The sequence below is a fragment of the Phyllostomus discolor genome, chromosome 3 (genome assembly GCF_004126475.2).
Source record: "Phyllostomus discolor isolate MPI-MPIP mPhyDis1 chromosome 3, mPhyDis1.pri.v3, whole genome shotgun sequence".
Lineage (NCBI taxonomy): Eukaryota > Metazoa > Chordata > Mammalia > Chiroptera > Phyllostomidae > Phyllostomus > Phyllostomus discolor.
Genome location: NC_040905.2, coordinates 42,962,456 through 42,980,597, shown reverse-complemented (window position 1 = coordinate 42,980,597; position 18,142 = coordinate 42,962,456). Strand labels below are relative to the sequence as shown.

General features: G+C 39.6%; 2 protein-coding genes across 4 annotated transcripts in view; one reads left to right on the top strand and one right to left on the bottom strand.

The window, feature by feature from the left end:
• Positions 1 to 9,020, bottom strand: part of BDP1 (B double prime 1, subunit of RNA polymerase III transcription initiation factor IIIB) — a 91,561-nt gene extending 82,541 nt beyond the window's left edge. The window contains 4 exon segments of the mRNA XM_036020385.1: positions 530 to 589; positions 2,648 to 2,757; positions 4,172 to 4,448; positions 8,557 to 9,020. Coding sequence (XP_035876278.1) covers positions 530 to 589; positions 2,648 to 2,757; positions 4,172 to 4,448; positions 8,557 to 8,768 — 659 coding nt within the window. The 5' untranslated portion in view covers positions 8,769 to 9,020.
• Positions 9,021 to 11,875: 2,855 nt separating this feature from the next.
• On the top strand, positions 11,876 to 16,085 carry SERF1A (small EDRK-rich factor 1A). 3 transcript variants are annotated; one of them, XM_036020382.1, is made up of 4 exons: positions 11,889 to 12,030; positions 12,409 to 12,594; positions 12,826 to 12,934; positions 15,743 to 16,085. In XM_036020382.1, exons 1-4 carry the CDS (start codon positions 12,024 to 12,026, stop codon positions 15,813 to 15,815), a joined length of 375 nt encoding a protein of 124 aa, XP_035876275.1. In that variant the 5' UTR covers positions 11,889 to 12,023; the 3' UTR covers positions 15,816 to 16,085. The 3 variants fall into 3 exon arrangements, with proteins under 3 accessions (XP_035876277.1, XP_035876275.1, XP_035876276.1); XM_036020384.1 differs by lacking the exon at positions 12,409 to 12,594 and having other exon boundaries at positions 11,876 to 12,030; XM_036020383.1 differs by lacking the exons at positions 11,889 to 12,030; positions 12,409 to 12,594 and adding an exon at positions 12,109 to 12,246.
• Positions 16,086 to 18,142: the final 2,057 nt, after the last annotated feature.

The window sequence follows — 18,142 nt, the reverse complement described above, 5'->3', positions numbered from 1 at the left end:
TTCAGGACAGCATACACGGACTGCTAAAAGAAAACAAAGGGGAAAGGGGAAAAAGGGAAAGGAAAGAAAAAAACTACACACACACACACACACACACACACACTTGCCTGAATAAACATAGGCTAGAATTGGAATGATACGTTAAAAAATTGGTAACATTCTCCCTCCAGGGACAGGAACTAGATGTCAGAAAAACAGCTGGAAAACTTTTCTCAGCATGCTTTTGTTCCTTTTGAATTCTGTACCATGTGAATATTATTCTAAAGCAAAACAAAACTTCTTTTCATTTTAAAAGCTTTAATTTAAAATCATAGCAATGGCCATTTATATATGTAACACACAAATAGTATGGGGTTCTCTGATTTATTAACATCAGGCAGTAACTTTATTCCTGTTAGAAATTCTGCTGAAAAACTCCTATTACCTATCATATGTAATTTGACTATAACAGGAATTATCATTCAATATCATTTTTTTAATGTATCCATACCAGAATATATTCAAAAAAAGAATAAAATGAGATGCTTACTCTCTTGTCTGGACTGGTGTCAATGATTTTTCAGTTTTCTTTTCTTGCTCCAGTGAATACCTATTTAACACAAATAACAGAATATTTCTTAATAAATAATTAATTTACATCTTGTCAATTCTATCTATAGGCAAGAAGTAAATTACTTTAACTTGCATTTTTTAATGATATACCATAAAACTACTGTTAATAACAGTGTGCCCCAACAGTCAATTTTTCAAATACTTCTGTCAACAAGTATCAATAATTTATTAGGGCCGAAGCAGCAAACTCTCTTACCCTCTAATTCCTTAGTGAAGGAAAGCCCCCACTCTCAAAGCAGGAAGCAAACTAGTAGCTTGTCAAACAACTCAAAACTTTGAGGTTTCTGGCCCTGCCTTCAACGAGGCCAGTGATTTTGAACCTTTTTCATCTCATGGCACACATAAACTAATACTAAAATTCTGTGGCACACCGAAAAATATATTTTTTGCCAACCTTACAAAAAAATAGGTATAATTTGATTCATTCATACCAGACAGGTACTGCTGTGTTGGCTGTTGTAATTTTTTATTTGAGAATCCTAAGTGAAAAGAGTTCAGTGCCCTGACTAAAGAGTCAGGTATTTTACATTTTAAAAATTATTGTGCCCTGGCTGGTGTGGCTCAGTGGATTGAGTGCCGGCCTGCGAACCAACAGGTCACCAGTTCAATTCACAGTCAGGGCACATGCCTGGGCTGCAGACCAGGTCCCCAGTAAGGGGCATGCAAGAGGCAACCGCACATCGATGTTTCTCTCCCTCTTTCTCTCTCCCTTCCCCTCTCTAAAAATAAATAAATAAAATCTTTTTTAAAAATACAAATAAAAATTACTGGTTAAAAATCACACTGAATTAGACACACTGGTTAAAAATCACTGAATTAGGCCAAAGACCTAGTGAATCTGAAAAAGGCTATACTGAAATTATGCCACTACTTGTACAGCCATCAACAACACGAGATTTATCATAAACCTTCTGCCTCCCCAGGCTAACTTTGATTTAAGAAGCATTGTTCTTGGATGATTTGTTAATCAAATGCTACCGGATTTAGTTAAGAAATAGGGAATAAAAATTACACCATGCCTTTCGATAAGGTTATAGTGTACAAGAAATAGAAACTGCAATCATAATTACAGAAAAGTTGTTTAGTTTTACTACATCTTAATAATATTACAAAGAAAACTTACTGTTTTTAATTTTTTTTATTTTTTTAAAGATTTTTTTATTTATTTTTAGAGAGAGGGGAAGAGAGGGAGAAAGAGAGGGAGAGAAACATCCATGTGTGGTTGACTCTCACGTGGCCCTCACTGGGGACCTGGCCTGCAACCCAGGCATGTGCCCTGACTGGGAATAGAACCAGTGACCCTGTGGTTCGCAACCCACGCTCAATCCACTGAGCTACACCAGCCAGGGGTAATTTTTTTAATTTTTATTTTAGAGAGAGGGGAAGGGAAAGAGAAAGAGAGGGAGAGAAACATCCATCAGTCGCCTTCCAAATGTGCCCCATCCAGGGACTGAACCTGTACCCTAGGCATATGTTCTGATCGTGAATAGTAACTGGCAATTGGTTTTTGAAAACCAATTGGGTTTTTCGGTTTTTAAAAAGACACCCTACCAACTGAGCCACACCAGCTAAGGCAGAAACTTATTTTTAATCTCAGAGGTAAATGGGATCATCTACCATTCCTCAAAAGCAGTTACTTGAAATACAACTGATATGTTGTAAATTCCATTTAAGAGGACATCAGAGACCTTGCCAGGTGGCTTAGTAGGTTGGAACACTGTCCTGTGCACAAAAAGGTTGCAGGTGCAATTCCCAATCAGGGCACAAACCTAGGTTGCAGGTTCATTCCCCCAGTCCGGGCGTGCACAGAAAACAACCTACGTTTCTCCCACTTCGATGTTTCTCTCTTTCTTGCTCTCTCTCCCCCTCTCTCCCTTCCTCTCTAAAAACGCATCCTCAGGTGAGGATTGTTTTTTAAAAAAGGACATCAGATGTGCTATACATGTTGTCAATATGCTTTTGAAAAACATTAAAACTGTACAGATGATACTTAAACCACCACACACTGAAACAAAGTAAAACAAAATTTACTTACGTCATTGGATTGTTATCTGGCAGGTAGTATATGAAGTCTCTCATAGTCATTTTTGAACGATCCGGTGGCCTCTGGCTTTCATTTACAGCATATTTGTTTTTCCATTGTTTCTAGAAACACATACAAAGAGATCCACTTTCATTTCATGAATATACAAGAATTTCTAGTATACTATATTCAAGTATACGGTCCACTGTTACATTCACGGCAAGTGCTTGAATGTTACTCCTACCACAATTATGCCTACTTTTAGGAAAAATTTTATAAACTGAACATTAAAAGTTGTACATTAAGAAATTTTAAAAACTAAAGTGACTGGAACTGGATAAAAGGTCAATGTATAAAATCATGCTTACTGATTCCTTTTAACTACAATAATTCACTGAGATGTTATAAATACATAGTTTTTGCTTACCATGCAGTAAATTCTAATTCTGCATATTATATGCAATTCTTGAAGCAAATGTTTAATCTTAATTGCCCATAATAAATCTAACTAAGCATATTCTATAAAACAAAACATTTTAGAGACTTAGATTTTAGAAGACATAGACTCAAATGTCATGTCCTCCACTGATAATGTGACATAAAGCAAATAACTTCTCTGACCTTGTTTCCTCTTGTGTAAAATAGTGATATCTACTTCACATAGCTGAGAAAATTAAATGAGAAAATGAGATAATGAATACAAAGCACAAAGCTAAGTGCTTTCCTCTTAATTTAAAAAAAAAGAGAATTCTATAATTAATAATAAGAGCTAACATTTGTTAAGCTCTTAGTGTCTGCCAGACACTAATCTAAATGAGTTTTACATGTATTAACACATTTAGTCTTCACAATCCTTCAACAGGTAGATACTATCATTAGTCCTATTTTACAGATGAGAAAATACACATAGAAAGATTAATTAAATTGCCTAAAGTCACACAGTAAGGGGTGAATCTAATTTGTAAACATTAAGTAACTAATTCCAGAGCTTACATGCTTCACTGCTGTTCTATTGCCCTCTCAAAAAATAATCTTCAAGATTAAAAAGAACATGGGCACTACTATATGCATACATAAAATTTTTTCCCATTTATAATTTTCCATATTGTCAATTTAGAAAATATTACTAATCCATTTCTGTTCAACTATACTTGTCTTAAATCAAGTGAATATAATTCCTGTCACTTGGACATCCTCATAAAAAATCCAATTAAAAGTTATACATATGCTTATATGTGTATCTCTGTGTGTGTTTGTGTGTGTGTGTGAAACTTCTATTTGTGGCCTTCACCAAAAACAAAGATATATGTTAATAAAATATTAAAAATTAGTATCATGGAAAATATAGCTTAAGTCCATAGTGCTTCTTAATCATTCTATAAGAGAGGGGATATTAACATGACAGATGTTATTTGGTTTTGTTCCACCATAAAAATGCTATAGATGCTTAATTTTTTCCTCCAAATGATGTTTGACTGCTATAAAAAGAGAGAAATCTAGAAGGAACCAGTCAAAATTCTGATTTTTCTCTCTTACCTTTTCTTTTCTTAATTCTTCTTTTAACATCTCTCTCAGTTTCTGGGCTTTGTATATTCGGTATCTGTCTGAGCATGGCTGTTTCTCCTTTGTTGGAACTGAGTTTGGCTGTGGAGCTTCTTGATTGACTGTAGATAAGGGATGAGGCTCTGGCAGAACACGGACACCAGGCTTAACCAGTGTAGGAGTACTTGATATTCGCTTTCTTCTCTGTGAAACAGTAGAGGAAGATTTACTGGGTTCTTCAATATCACTCTTACCATCAGTCTTTTCATCACTGTTGAAATTCAAAAAGAAAAAAAAAAGGGCTTCATGGATCTTCTTTTAAAGAAGATTCTAATCTTAAAATTAATTTTAAAATTAATTTTCTAATTAACTTTATTCTAATTTTAAAGTTAATTCTTTATTAACTTTATTCTAATTTTAAAATTAATCTGGTATCCTGGGTGGGTAGCTCAGTTGGTTAGGGTATCATCCCGATATTCTAGGGTTGCAGGTTCAATCCCCAGTAAGGGCACACAGAGTGAATGCATCAATAGGTGGAACAGCAAACTTGATGCCCCCCCATCTCCTCCCCTTTTCAAATCAATAAAATTTTTAAAAATAATCTGATAAAAATCCCAAACAGTTAAGTCTCATTTAAAAAAAAAAATGACTGGAGATACATGTTACATGTAACAGAGATTGCAGTAAAAATTTTTAATAAATCATTAGATATATAAATTCTAATGAAGACTGTTGATTTTTTTCAAATTTCAAGTCCCAAAGCACATCACAGCACACAATTTTATGCTAATGCTAGGTCCCTCAAAAAAAAAAAAAGAAAAACTTATTTAGCCTAATCTGAATCACTAAATAACTGAGTCCATTTTTTTGAAGCTAAGCTTATAATTCACACCGACATCCTTCTAAACTGATCTAAATTAATGGCATTTTACTTTTATTACCAACCTAAGATCAGTAAAACCAAACATATACATCAAACCTCTGAAATATCTGTATTGCAGTATTTGAAGATATACATTTAGCTACACTAATCAAACAAAATTCTGTTTCAGGCAGAAATCATTTGTCAGACACAACTCTACTTATACAGCTATCAAACTCCTCACTCCAAAAAAATGCTCAGTCACTCCAAATTAGATATTAGATATAATTCAGATTGGATATAAGTGTTTCAGGAACCGCCTGAAAGCAAGGAAAGTCAAGAAGGGGGCGGGGGGGGGGGGGGGGGCAGCTGGTGTGGTTCAGTTGATTGGGCATCATCCTACAAAGTGAAAGGTTGCCGGTTCAATTCCAGGTCAGGGCACAAGCCTGGGTTGCCAGTTTGGTCTCCAGTAGAGGCATGTGTATGGAAGGCAGCCAATTGATGTTTCTCTCACATAGATGTTTCTCTCCCTCTCCTTATCCCTCCTTTCCCCTCCCTCTAAAAATCAAAAAACAAGAATTAAAAATTTAAAAAGAGGAGAGGAGATATAAGTCAATAAAAGCTCTTTAATGTTACAAAGTTAATATTCTACTTTTTTCATATGTTAGTTATACATAAAAGTGGAAAACACCTAAACCTATAATATAACCTTTCCAAAAAGTCTCCAACTTAAATTCTTATCTCAACCATTATAATGTGATACATGCACCATATGCATTCCACCCAATTATGTTGAATGCATAAGTACAGAACATATGCCCCTGGAAAAAAACAGCCCAGAAATAATGTCTCTACGTCAAATAATGACATGTCTCTATGATCAATTAATATTTGACAAGGGGAGCATATGCATACAATAGAGTAAAAGTAGCCTCTTCAATAAATGGTGCTGGGAAAACTGGACTGGTACATGCAAAAAAAAAATGAAATTAGACCACCAACCTACATCATACATCAGAATAAACTCAAAATGGATAAAAGAGTTAAATATAAGTTGTGACCCCATAAAAATCCTTGAGAAAAAAATAGGAAGGAAAATTTCAGATATCCTATGTACAGTATTTTTGCCAACATATCTCCTAGGGCAAAGGAAATTCAAGAAAAAAATAAACAAATGGGATTACATCAAATTAAAAAGCTTCTGCACAGCTAAAAAACCATCATCAAAATGAAGAGGGAACTGACCAAATGGGAGAGCATATTTGCCAATCATAGATTGGATAAAGCTGATCTCCAAAATATATAAAGAACTCATCCAACTCAACACCTGGAAGAGAAAGTCCAATTAAAAAATGTGCAAAGGACCTGAATATACATTTCTCCAAGGACAAACAGAGGCTCCATAGGCTTATGAAAGGATGCACAACACCACCAGCCATCAGAGAGATGCAAATTAAAACCACATTGAGATCACCTCACGCCAGTCAGAATGGCCATCATCAATACATCAATAAACATCAAGCACTGGTGAGACTGTGGAAAAGGGACCCCTAGTGCACTCTTGGTGGGAATGCAGACTGGCACAGCCCCTGTGGAAAACAGTATGGAATTTCCTCAAAAAACTAAAAATGGAACTGCCTTTTGACCCAGTGATTCCACCGCTGGGAATATAACCTAAGAATGCCAAATCACCAATTCAAAAGAACCTATGCACCCCAATGTTCATAGCAGCATTATTTACAATAGCCAAGAGCTGGAAACAGCCTAAGTGCCCATTAGTAAATGAGTCGATCAACAAACTGGGCTACATTTACACAATGGAGTACTATGCAGAAGAAAGAAAGAACACCTTTCGTGACAGCATGGATGAACTGGAAAATATCATGCTAAGTGAAATAAGTCAGTTGATGAAAAGACAAATACCATAAATCTCATCTATAAGAGGATTCTAATGAACAAAATAAACTAACAAGCAAAACAGAACTAGAGGCATGAAAACATAGAACACACTGACAGTGACCAGAGGGGTGGGGAATGAGGGATAATGGAGGAAAAAAGGGGAAGGGACTAGTCAAAGAACACGTGTGAATGACCCATGGACAACAGTGTGGGGATTGACTGTGGGAGCAGGTGGTGGGCTGGGCAGAGAAGGGGAGGGGGGAAAAACTGGGACAACTGTAATAGAATAATGATAAAAAACTTTTCAGAAAGAACATGTACCCTATAGATTTTTACAAATAGCAAAGACCCATAAAAATGAAAAACACACGTATACTCTCCCTAAATGTTAACTCTAAGAATTAAATATTCTCAGTCATAAATGTCAAGACTATATAGACTTTTAGTAATTTATTAAATAATCAGTCATCACACATTATTTGTATATGTTAATAGGATCTCTGTAAACTTTATTAATTTAACAGTGACTGGCATTTGTATTCCCATTTTTGGAAGGAATTTTGAAGCAAATTCATTTAAGAAACTTGGAAATTACTAAGTATCATTAAGCTAGCAAAATAACACCTTATACCCAGCACCAGTTCAGGCCAACAGAGGAAGAGGAGCCAAAAAGAATAAATTCCACCTTCAAGCCAGAGCATAAACAGAATTTATACCATCTCACTATCATTTAAAAAAAAATTCTTTTTTTGGGTGGAGGTGGTGGTGGTAAGTTGGTTTTTACTGGTGTCCTTTTAGGCAAACAACTTATGGTTTATATCAGTTATCTCTAATCTCCACAATAATTCTCAAAGCACGTCATAGTATCATCATTTTACAAATGAATAAATTCTGCTTAGGCAAAGTCTACTAAGTTGTTCAATTCAGCAGAAGAATCCTGAATCCAAATACAGTACATGACACATGCTTTTCCGTTCAGAAAGCATGGTCACCATGTTAAAGGGGCACACCCTCAAATCAAAGCAAGTACCAGACCTTTCCACTAACATTAATCTGCAAAGCCAAAATAACACTGGTTTTCATTTAAAAATAAATGGGTCCTGGCGGGCTACCTCGGTTGGTCTGAGTATCATCCCGACACACCAAGGCCTCTGTTGGATCTCTCGTCAGGGCACATACAAGAAACAACCAACGAATGAATGGATGAGTGGAACAACAAATCGATGTTTCTCTCTCTCCCTTCCTCTCTCTCTCCCTCTACCTTCTCTCTCTCTTTCTCCAAAAATCAATCAATAATTTTTTAAATAAAAATGTTAAGATGTAAAGTACCATCCCGGCAAAGTACTACAGAAGACTGAAAACTACGCTAATCTAAATTCTGTAATGATTAGTAAGACATGTGGATGTTATTCACTTCAAGACTGTTACCCCTGGATTGCTCCCACGACCACTTGAAGACCTGATTCTCTCCCCGATAACTTGTATCATTCGGCCTCAACTGTAAGACTTAGCGCAAGCGAGAGAGTTACTCTTAGGGTCAAATTCAGCTGCTCAGCTTCCAGCTGACGGGCCCGGAGAGGCGGAGCAGATGAAAACGCTCCCCTCTTCAAGCACTTACCTGCTCCTGGGAGCCTCTTTTTGGGGCTCCGCTCCCTCGAAACCCACCAGGGGCACATCTGTGGGCTCCGCTGGCTTTGGGTCACAGGCCGCTGCAGGTTCCGGCGGCCTGGGAGCCTTCTGTCCACGCTGAGGATTGGGGGTGGTGGAGGACCTGGCGCCCACGCCAGGCCTGACATTCGGCTTCACGCTAAGGCGTGCCCTGCGGAACATGGCGGAGCCACGGGGCCCGGGGAGGCGGCCCTACGGCCGCTCTTAGCCCCGAGCCCCGGCCGCTGCCCGGAGAGGGGTTTAAGAACTACGCCCTTCCCACAAAGGCACAAACCAGCCCAACTGGCAGCTACAGCAGATTCACGCCCCCGCCGCCTCCTGCTGCCTCCCGCCGCCGCCTCTTCTTCATGACCATGCCACAGTAACAGCTAAATTTCCCCCTACACCTTGCTCCCAGCCCTCAGAGAGAGCCTAAACTAATTGCGTCATCACCAAGCGCTGCGGCATGACGTAAGACGCACAGCGCCCGGAGCCATGGTAACTGTCAAACTACCGAGTGGGTTACCGCTGAACCAGAAATAGAGACGCAAGACCGTCTGCTCTCTCCTCTCCAGGCGTCCTTAAGAGTTTTTGGAAAGAGAAGGGGGAGGTTGTCAACCCCTCAGTCCAAATTTTTACGGGAGAACTGGCCGATTTTGTTTTCAGAGTGTTCTGTAGAGCAGGGTTTGTTCTCCAGCACACGCCCAAGGCTTAGAAATTCTAAATTGAGTAGAACATAGATTAGAAATTCAAGTGTGAAGCAAGTGATAGTAGTTACCTCCTAAGAAAGGAATTGGGTTTCTGAGAAAGATGTCGTGGGAGAAAGAGCATTCACTGTATGTGGTGGTGTACTTTTTAATGTGAATGTACTGTCTGTTCAAAAATGATTACACTTAAAACTTTGTAAATTAATGTGAGTATTCTTAATCTACTACAGGAAGTAGCAGTAGAGCAATAAAGAGGCATTCTGGGTAGGGGGTGAAAAAATACAAGAAGCAAATGAACAAAATAACTTAAGAATGCATTAAATACTTTAAAATTTTAAAGGGTAATATGACAATAAGACACTGGCTTACTTTAAGTTGGATGGTTAGACAAGGTCTCTATGATAGAGGAAAACTGGGCAGAGATCTGGTTGGATCTACAGAGTATGGGCCTGTTTTTGAACTTGTAATACAAATACCCTGACTTGTGGAAACATAAAGTGTTCATTTTCTTCTCAGAAGGATAAATTATTCTACAAGAACATCCTGCTACATTAATAACAAAATGTCAAAGGAATAAAATACTGAACTAATTGAAGAGATTGCTAGGTCATCCAGAGGGAGAAAGAACGACAAAGGCTTTTGACAGTAGGAAGGCAAGGCTGAAACCACAGAAGAAGAGATTGCTCTAAGACTTGAAAGAAAATGGAGTTTCGTGAGTTCTGTGGGCTCCCTCCAGTACTCTAGGGAAGCAACAGAACCTCAGATACCCTTGAATAAGCTCAAGAGCTTTGGCCAAGCACCTCAGTTGGTCAGAGCATTGTTCCCACTTGCCAAGGTTGTAGGTTAAACCCCTGTCAAAGCACATACAAGAAGCAACAAGAGATGCATACAAATCAATGTCTGCCTCTCTCTTTCTCTTTCTCTTTCTCTCTCTCTCCCACTTTCTCCCTCCTCCCTCCTCACTCTCTCAAATCAATTAAAGAAAAAAGAAGATCAAGAAATCAATAACAACAACAAAAGCCCTGCTGGAGTTGTCTCAAGAATCTTGGGGCCACTGCCAGGACCATATAGCTTTGTACAGCATATTCTAGTATAAACTGAAGACACAAGGCCTTCCCTCAAATGTTCTGTTCCACATAAGCATCTAGGGTATCTCCACAGTTCTGCAGGTAAGAAAGTCAATAATGACTAAGATGTACCTTCCCATTAGTAAAAAGATGAGAACAGAGTCAGATTTAATTTTATTATTAAAGTCAAAATATTTGTTACTCACCCAAATTTAAGGAGTAAATTCTTAATGGCATCACAGTAATTTTTAAATTCTCAGTTTTTACTAGCAGACACATCCAACATTTCTCATGTACATGCTGTACATGATGTGTATCCCTACAACTCAAAAATTGTATTTGCAGCTGCAAAGAAAAAGGTCAATGAGAATGTAAGTTAAGGCCATATGTAGAAACAACACTACCACTTACCTTTCAAACCCAATTCCTTTCTTCCCTTGTTCATGATGTCTTTATCTCCTTAAAGAACCTGGCCAGAAAGTCCCCTGCTCAAGTTATTCCGGAAGAGGTTCGCTAAGTGGAAACAGACACCTGTCCTGTAAACTGTATTGAGGAGGAGGGGTGGCAGGTAGAGAGTGATGAGCAAGGCTCCCAGAGATTAAAAGGACAATAATAGCTAACATATTCAGTGCTAATTGAGGGTAATTTTAAGGCATGCAGAACACTCCTAAACATTTCTCAGTTTGTAATGGTTAACGGAATAGATAAAGTAAGTACCAACCAAATAAACATCAAGCATCTTTACATGTGTGTTTCTAGCAATGGCAGGTGCTCCACAGCTTTTACTTGGGTTCCAAGGTTATTCTGAGTTACTCTAAATATGAGGTAAGACTGCATCTCCGCCATCCTCTCCCCATCACACAAACCAAGCGCAAAACCGTTAACTTAAAACTCCTGAAGTACGGTCGACAGTGACAAGGGCACTGGTATAAAATGGAAAATGAACAGAGTTTAGAGTTCGTCTTAAATTTGAAGCTCACTTCTACCAGTCCCTATAACTGTTAGGTTAGTAGCTTCTGGTCTGAGTATCAGTCTCCTCTTGAGTAAACTGAGAACAATGAAGGCTGCCTACCTTGCAGGGCTGGTGCTAGAATAAGGAAGGAAATTAAGTGAGGGCCAAACACTGGCTTTCGCAGTTAATCTCAATCTGCTCTGTCTCATTCATCTCCTTCATGCCGCTGCAAAACGATGAATGAGGAAAGCTAACGTTCTTTGTCGGCAAGTTAGATGTTACAGCATTTATTGTCATTTTTGTCGTGTCCCAAAAATGGGAGCTGGTCAAGCCTCAGTGCCAGGTACACGGTGGGGAAAATTCACACACGTCTATCCCTCTCTCTCAGACACAAGACCTGTTTTCGGGACTCTACCAAACTTGCAAGGCAGAAGATGCCAGGGATGCAGGTAGGCTCCCGGAGCTGCGGCCCGGGGCGGATCAGCCCCGCCCCGCCTCGCCGCGCACGCAGGCGCCAGGGCTGGCTGGTGGCTCCGGTAGCTGCGGTGTGGCCTCGATGGGCGGGGCGTTGGACCCGGCAGAGGCGTGGTCCAGCGGCGGGCGGGCACGGTCTCAGCCTTGCAGATCCCTCTGTGAGGACGTCCGCTGAGCCAGCGAGGAGGCTGTTGCTTTTCTGAGTTGCTCTCTTCCAAGGCTCGGTCCGCTAGTCCGCATGGCCCGTGAGTGTGCGGACGAGATGGGGGAGCTGCGGGGAGCGCCCGGCTAGGAAGTCAATGGATCACCGAGGCGTGGTTGGTGGGGAGGCGGGGGCTGGCTGATGAATCCCCTTGGATCAGACAGGGCGGGGACCCCGTCTTCACTCAGCAGAGAGTGGGACGCTTGGCTGCGGTCCAGCAACAAAGGGTGCCTGCCTCTGAGGTGCGCGAGTTTACACGGTAAAAAAACACCGCCCCGGAGGTGAAGTGTGTGGAGAGCGCAGCCCCGGGAGGGGTTCTGGTTTGGAAGTGGTCTATAGCTGATACTTAAAATCATAAGGCCTAATAAAAACAGAGCTCCGACTGAGTCTCCTCTCTAGGTCTTTTGTTTGGCCCTCGCAGGTAATGTTTCACAAGCATCTACATTTGCTTGCTTAACAGTTGGTTTGTGTGGGCCAACTTGTACGAAGTGTGATCTCGGTGTATCTTGCTCTCTCCACTCACACCCCGCAAAAGCCAGAACTTATTTTGGAATACTGGCCCATATATACAGTCTGTTGGAAAGGAATGCCCGGTTTAAGAGATCTGGTATTTACAGCCAGTGAACACCTTGATTGGAATGATAATACTTTTAAGACCTTAAATGTGTACCTTTAAGCTTCCTCCTTGTGGTCAGATCTGGGAACACCACTCAGCGCAGTAGTCTGCTGACCTATCTATGAAAAAGCAAATGCACTTCAGATGCACTTAAATAAGAACTTTATAATGGAATTGTTAATTTTGGAGATGTGAAAAGAGTATGACCGTTTCTCTTTGTAGGTGGAAATCAGCGAGAACTTGCCCGCCAGAAAAACATGAAGAAATCCCAGGAAATTAGCAAGGGAAAAAGAAAAGAGGATAGCTTGACTACCTCTCAGAGAAAACAAAGGTCAGTGATACTAATAGAATTCTCAAGTCACTGAAGTTTTCATTGTGGAGAATGGAAAGCCTTCTTTAAATTCTTGGTAGAACCGTGCCTAACCTGCAGAAAGTAGCAACAGTTGAATATTTATTGTGTGCCAGGCATACTAAAACTATGAGGTAATTATCCCAACCCATGGATGAAGAATTTAAAGCTCTCAAGCTATTACTTGTTTTGCAGAGAACCTCATGTAACTCCACCACAACCGTAAGAACTTCATTTAGCACTGCAATTGAATGCCTTCCATATGCCCACTGGTAGGTGCCAGGGATGCAATATTTTTTTGTTATTCTGTTACAGTTGCCCTAGTTTTTCCCCCCTTTGCCCTCCCCCACCCAGCCCACACCCCATTCCCATTGTCAATCCCCACAGTGTTGGCCATATCCATGGGTCATTCACACATGTTCTTTGACTAGTCCCTTCCCCTTCTTTCCACCATTATCCCCCTCCCTACTCCCCTCTGATCGCTGCAACACTTTCAAAGCAGGCATTCTGTCCAAACTAGTGTAGATGGCAGGTGTCTCAAATATAGTGATAATTGTTTGGAAGGAGACAAAGAAAGTAAATATATGTAGCTATATTGACTTTGGAAGACCCATTGGGTTGGACAAAATACAAATGAATAGCCTTGGTATATGACTGTGTATGACAAATTATACAAAGTGCTATAGGAATACTGTGAGACAGAGCTTAAGTAAAAAAAAACTCATTTGTGTTTCTAACAGTTAAAGTTGAATGTTATTCTCAAGTCAAATGTTGTTATCCATGTGGAACTTGGAGGTCAAGTGAATAATTGACTACACATGCTTTAGTGTGGCTTCTCTGTGGTCTTCAAGCCTGGCTGCACGTTAGAACCCCCCAGGGAAACTGAAGCCTGCTCAGTCTATTGTGCCCTACACCCAGTCCTGATTTACCAGGCAATTAGTCTGAGGTTAGGCATTTAAAGGTACTCTAGCTCTGGCTGGTATGGCTCAGTTGGTTATAGTATCATCCTATACATCGAGAGGTCTCGGGTTCAACTCCCAGTCAGGGCACACGTTTAAGTTGTGAGTTCAGTCCAGTTGGAGCATGTGCCAGAGGAAGCTGATGGATGCTTCTCTCTTGCATTGATGTTTCTCTCTCTCCCTTTCCCTCTCTCTAGGGTCAGTGGTCATATGTCCTTGGGTGAAAATTTTAAAAACTAAAATATAAAAAGTGTTGTAGATAAATGTCATTATACCGTAGTTAAACCTGATTTCAAGAAAAAAAACTTCCCAAGTGATTCTGATGTACAGCTAGAGTTAAGAATCATTGTTTAATGAGATTGAAGCCTTTAAATGTCATTTGTGCTTTCTTCTATGACATTTATTAAAATAAGTTTTGCCTTGCGATTGTGTTTACTCACATTAAAAGTGAAAGTGGTACAGATCAGTGACACTGAAATAGTATTTTTATTAGAGAGCCTAGTCTAGCTTGACTCAGTAATAGCCACTGTTTAATGAATTCCCACGTCTTACAAAGCTCTGTACTGGGTGTTCTATATGTGGTGTCTCTGATCATTGCAGCCCTGAAAAGTGATATTGGGCTCAATGCATAGAACAGGCAACTGAGACTCTGAATTCAGTAATGATACTAAGGTCATACAGCAAACACAGCCAAGCTCAGATTCAAACAGAAAACTATCACTATTCTCTATGACACCACATTTCTTTGTAGCTGTCTTGTTTTTCCTGTCTTCTCATTCTTTGTGTTTGCTATTGGCTTTGCAGAAGTGTCTTATGCCATGAACAGAACTACTTATCCTGAATTAAAATATAATACATAATCTATGAAATAACAAGATAGGAAAGAGCCTAGACTTTGGAATTGCACAAAGCTTGGTTTTTATGTGATTTAGGACAAATCATTTAGCTCTAAAGCCTTTAATTTTTTTCCTTTTTAAAAAAAAATATTGTATCTGAAATGTTAATCTAGAGCCAATAAAGTACCCAGATAGTCTGGTTGTAGGTCACACTTAATATGGCAGCGGAGTTCAGCCAGACAAAGGGTTAAGAAAATGCCCTGAATGCCCTACTTTTCTTTAGTGTAATCCATTTTTAATCACTAGCTATTGAGCTTTTCGGCTTATAAGAAACTAAACTACTTCATAACATCTATATTCTAACCCTAGGTACCAGTTAGGATATCCATGAGACTTCCTCTTTTCTTTTCTTTTTTTTAATTGATTTTAGAGAAAGGGAGGGAGAGAAACACCAATTTGTTGTTCCACTTACTTATGCATTCATTGGTTGCTTCTTGTATGTGCCCTGATCAGGGTTCAAACTCACAACCTTAACAGCAGGATGACCCTTCAGCTGAGCTACCTGGCCAGGGCTCTCGGAGACTTCTTAAATACCCCTTTTTTCCCAGGAAAAAGAGTGAATTAACTTTGTTGACAACAAAGAATAATTACTATTATTTCTATATATAACTCTTAGCTAATGTCAGATGCTTTTATATATATTCATAGCTATTCCTCAGAACAACCCTGATATGTATTGCTCTAATTTTGAAAGGCTTTGAGGTTATTTGCCCAAAGTCATAATAGTAGAGATGATATTCAAAATAAGATCTGACTCCCAAGCCTTTCCATTTTTTGCTTTCTCATTGTCTCCACCCATGAAAATGGGAAGACATAAATATTTACATCTTCTTTTTTAATTGTGTTGTAATATTCTCAATAGGTTATATATAGAAAACAAGGGAGAACATAATCAGCTTTTCTGTGACAACTTACAGCCTTTTCTCTTATTATAGGGACTCCGAGATCATGCAACAAAAACAAAAAGCAGCTAATGAGAAGAAGTTGATGCAGAAAAGAGAAAAATGATGACTGACAACTTGGAAAACCTGGGTGCTATGGCAGACTAGGTGTATCACAAGCTCTATGATCAAGATTTTGTAGAGTGAACAGTCATTACATATGTTATGACCTATCCTTATAAAAACTATTTTAAACTTTACCTTTCAGCCTGACTCAGCGTGACATTTCAGATCCATTCTTCAAAGAATAAAACACTAGCCATGCTGGGGGGAGGGAGATATAAGGGGACTAAATGGTAATGGAAAAAAATACAATAAAGATTAAATCAAAATAAAATCAAACACTACCATGCATGTGAATATTGGTGACCATTATTTTTAAGTATATTTTACTGGTTATGCTATTACAGTTGTCTCAATTTTTTTCCCCCTTTGCACTTTTCCACCTGGTACCCCTCCTCCGTTCCCTCCAGCAATACCCCCACTTAATTCATGCCCATGGGTCATGCCCCTAAGTTCTTTGGCTTCTCCACTTCCTATACTATTCTTAACATCCCTATTTTGTACCTGCATTTATGATTCTTAATCCCTGTACCTTTTCCCTTATTCTCCCCCTTCTCCCTCCCTTTTGCTAACCCTCCATGTGATCTCCATATCTATGATTCTCTTTCTCTTCTAGTTGTTTGCTTAGTTGTTGTTTTTTAGATTCAGTTGTTAGTAGTTGTGAATTTGTTGTCATTTTTCTGTTCATAGTTTTGATCTTTTTCTTAGATAACTCCCTCTAACATTTCATATAACAAGGGCTTGATGATGATGAACTCCTTTAGCTTTACCTTGTCTGGGAAGCACTTAATCTACTCTTCCATTCTAAATGATAGGTTTGCTGAATAGAGTAATCCTGGTTGTAGGTCCTTGCTTTTCATCACTTTGAATACTTCTTGTCAGTCCCTTCTCACCTGCAGTTTCTTTTGAGAAATCATCTGATAGTCTTATGGTCACTCCTTTGTCGGTAACTCTCTCCTTTCTCTTGCTGCTTTTAAGAGTCTTTATTCATATCTAACCTTTGGCATTTTAATTATGATGTGTCTTGGTGTGGCCCTTTTTGGGTGTAACTTGTTTGGGACTCTGTGCTTCCTGGACTTGTATGTCCATTTCCTTCACCAAGTTAGGGAAGTTTTCTTTATTTTTTCAAAAAAAGTTTTCAATTTCTTGCTCTTCCTGTTCTCTGCATGGCATCCCTATAACTCAGATATTGGCACTTTTGGAGATGTCACAGATTCTTCTTATTGACGACTCCCCCTTTTTTTTTTTGAATACTTGAGCCACCTGTGGATTTTTCTTTATTTCACTTAGTGTAGCCTTCATTTCTTCTCTTATGCATTTGCCATACTCAATGAGTTCTCTGAGCATCCTTATCACCAGTGTTTTGAACTCCATCTGATAGGTTGTTTATTTCCGTTTTGCTTAGCTCTTTCTGGAGTTTTGATCTGTTCTTTCATTTGAGCCATATTTCTTTGTCTCCTCAATTTGGCAGCCTCCCTGTGTTTGTTTCTGTGTGTTAAGTAGTGCTGCTTAACTCCCACTCTTGGTGAACCTGCTACCTTGTAAGGGGTGGAGGCTTAGGTATTCACCAGGGTGGAGCAATCCACTTTTCTGTTTTGCGGCAATAACTGTGGAAGAGGTGTGGGAGAGGGAACAATGCCACTTGCTCAGCACTTGCTCGTTTCCAGTCACTTCACTGGCTTCCCTCTAGCTGTTGCCCTGGCAGTGGTTCCCAGAGTGGGTGGGTTTGCATTCATTCTAGGACTACGGGGGCCCTTTAAACAGACTCTCCTGAGAAAATGGCAGTTTCTTCTACTGCCCCAACCCTCACTGGTTTTTACAGCCAGAAGTTATGAGGTTTTATTTCCCCTGGTGCTGGGACCCTGGGCTGCACATTCTGGCCTAGGGCTGGGATTCTCTCCCCAGGTGTCCCTCCAGGTTTTTGTCCACCACACATGAATGTGGGAACCACCCATTCTGCCGGCTGCTGCAACTGCCTTGCCACTGCCACACACCACATCCTCCCTGCCTCCTGTCCTTGTCTTTACCTCCCCCTGACCCATCTGCATGAATGTTTCTTCTTTAAATCCTTGGTTGTTGGACTGCCATATAGTTTAATTTTCTGGCAGTTCTGGTTGTTTTTTGTTTTGAGGTTAGTTATGATCCTTCCTATGTTCATACAATGAAGCTAATCCTGTCTACCTACGCCTCCATCTTGGCCAGAAGTTCACATTACTTTTTTTATCAGCAGTGGGCATGTATATAATTAACTAGAGAGGTAATATAATCAGATAATAGGATCTCCTATAAATCTAGGATCTTAAACTTTGATAAGGTAGCTCTTTAAAGTCA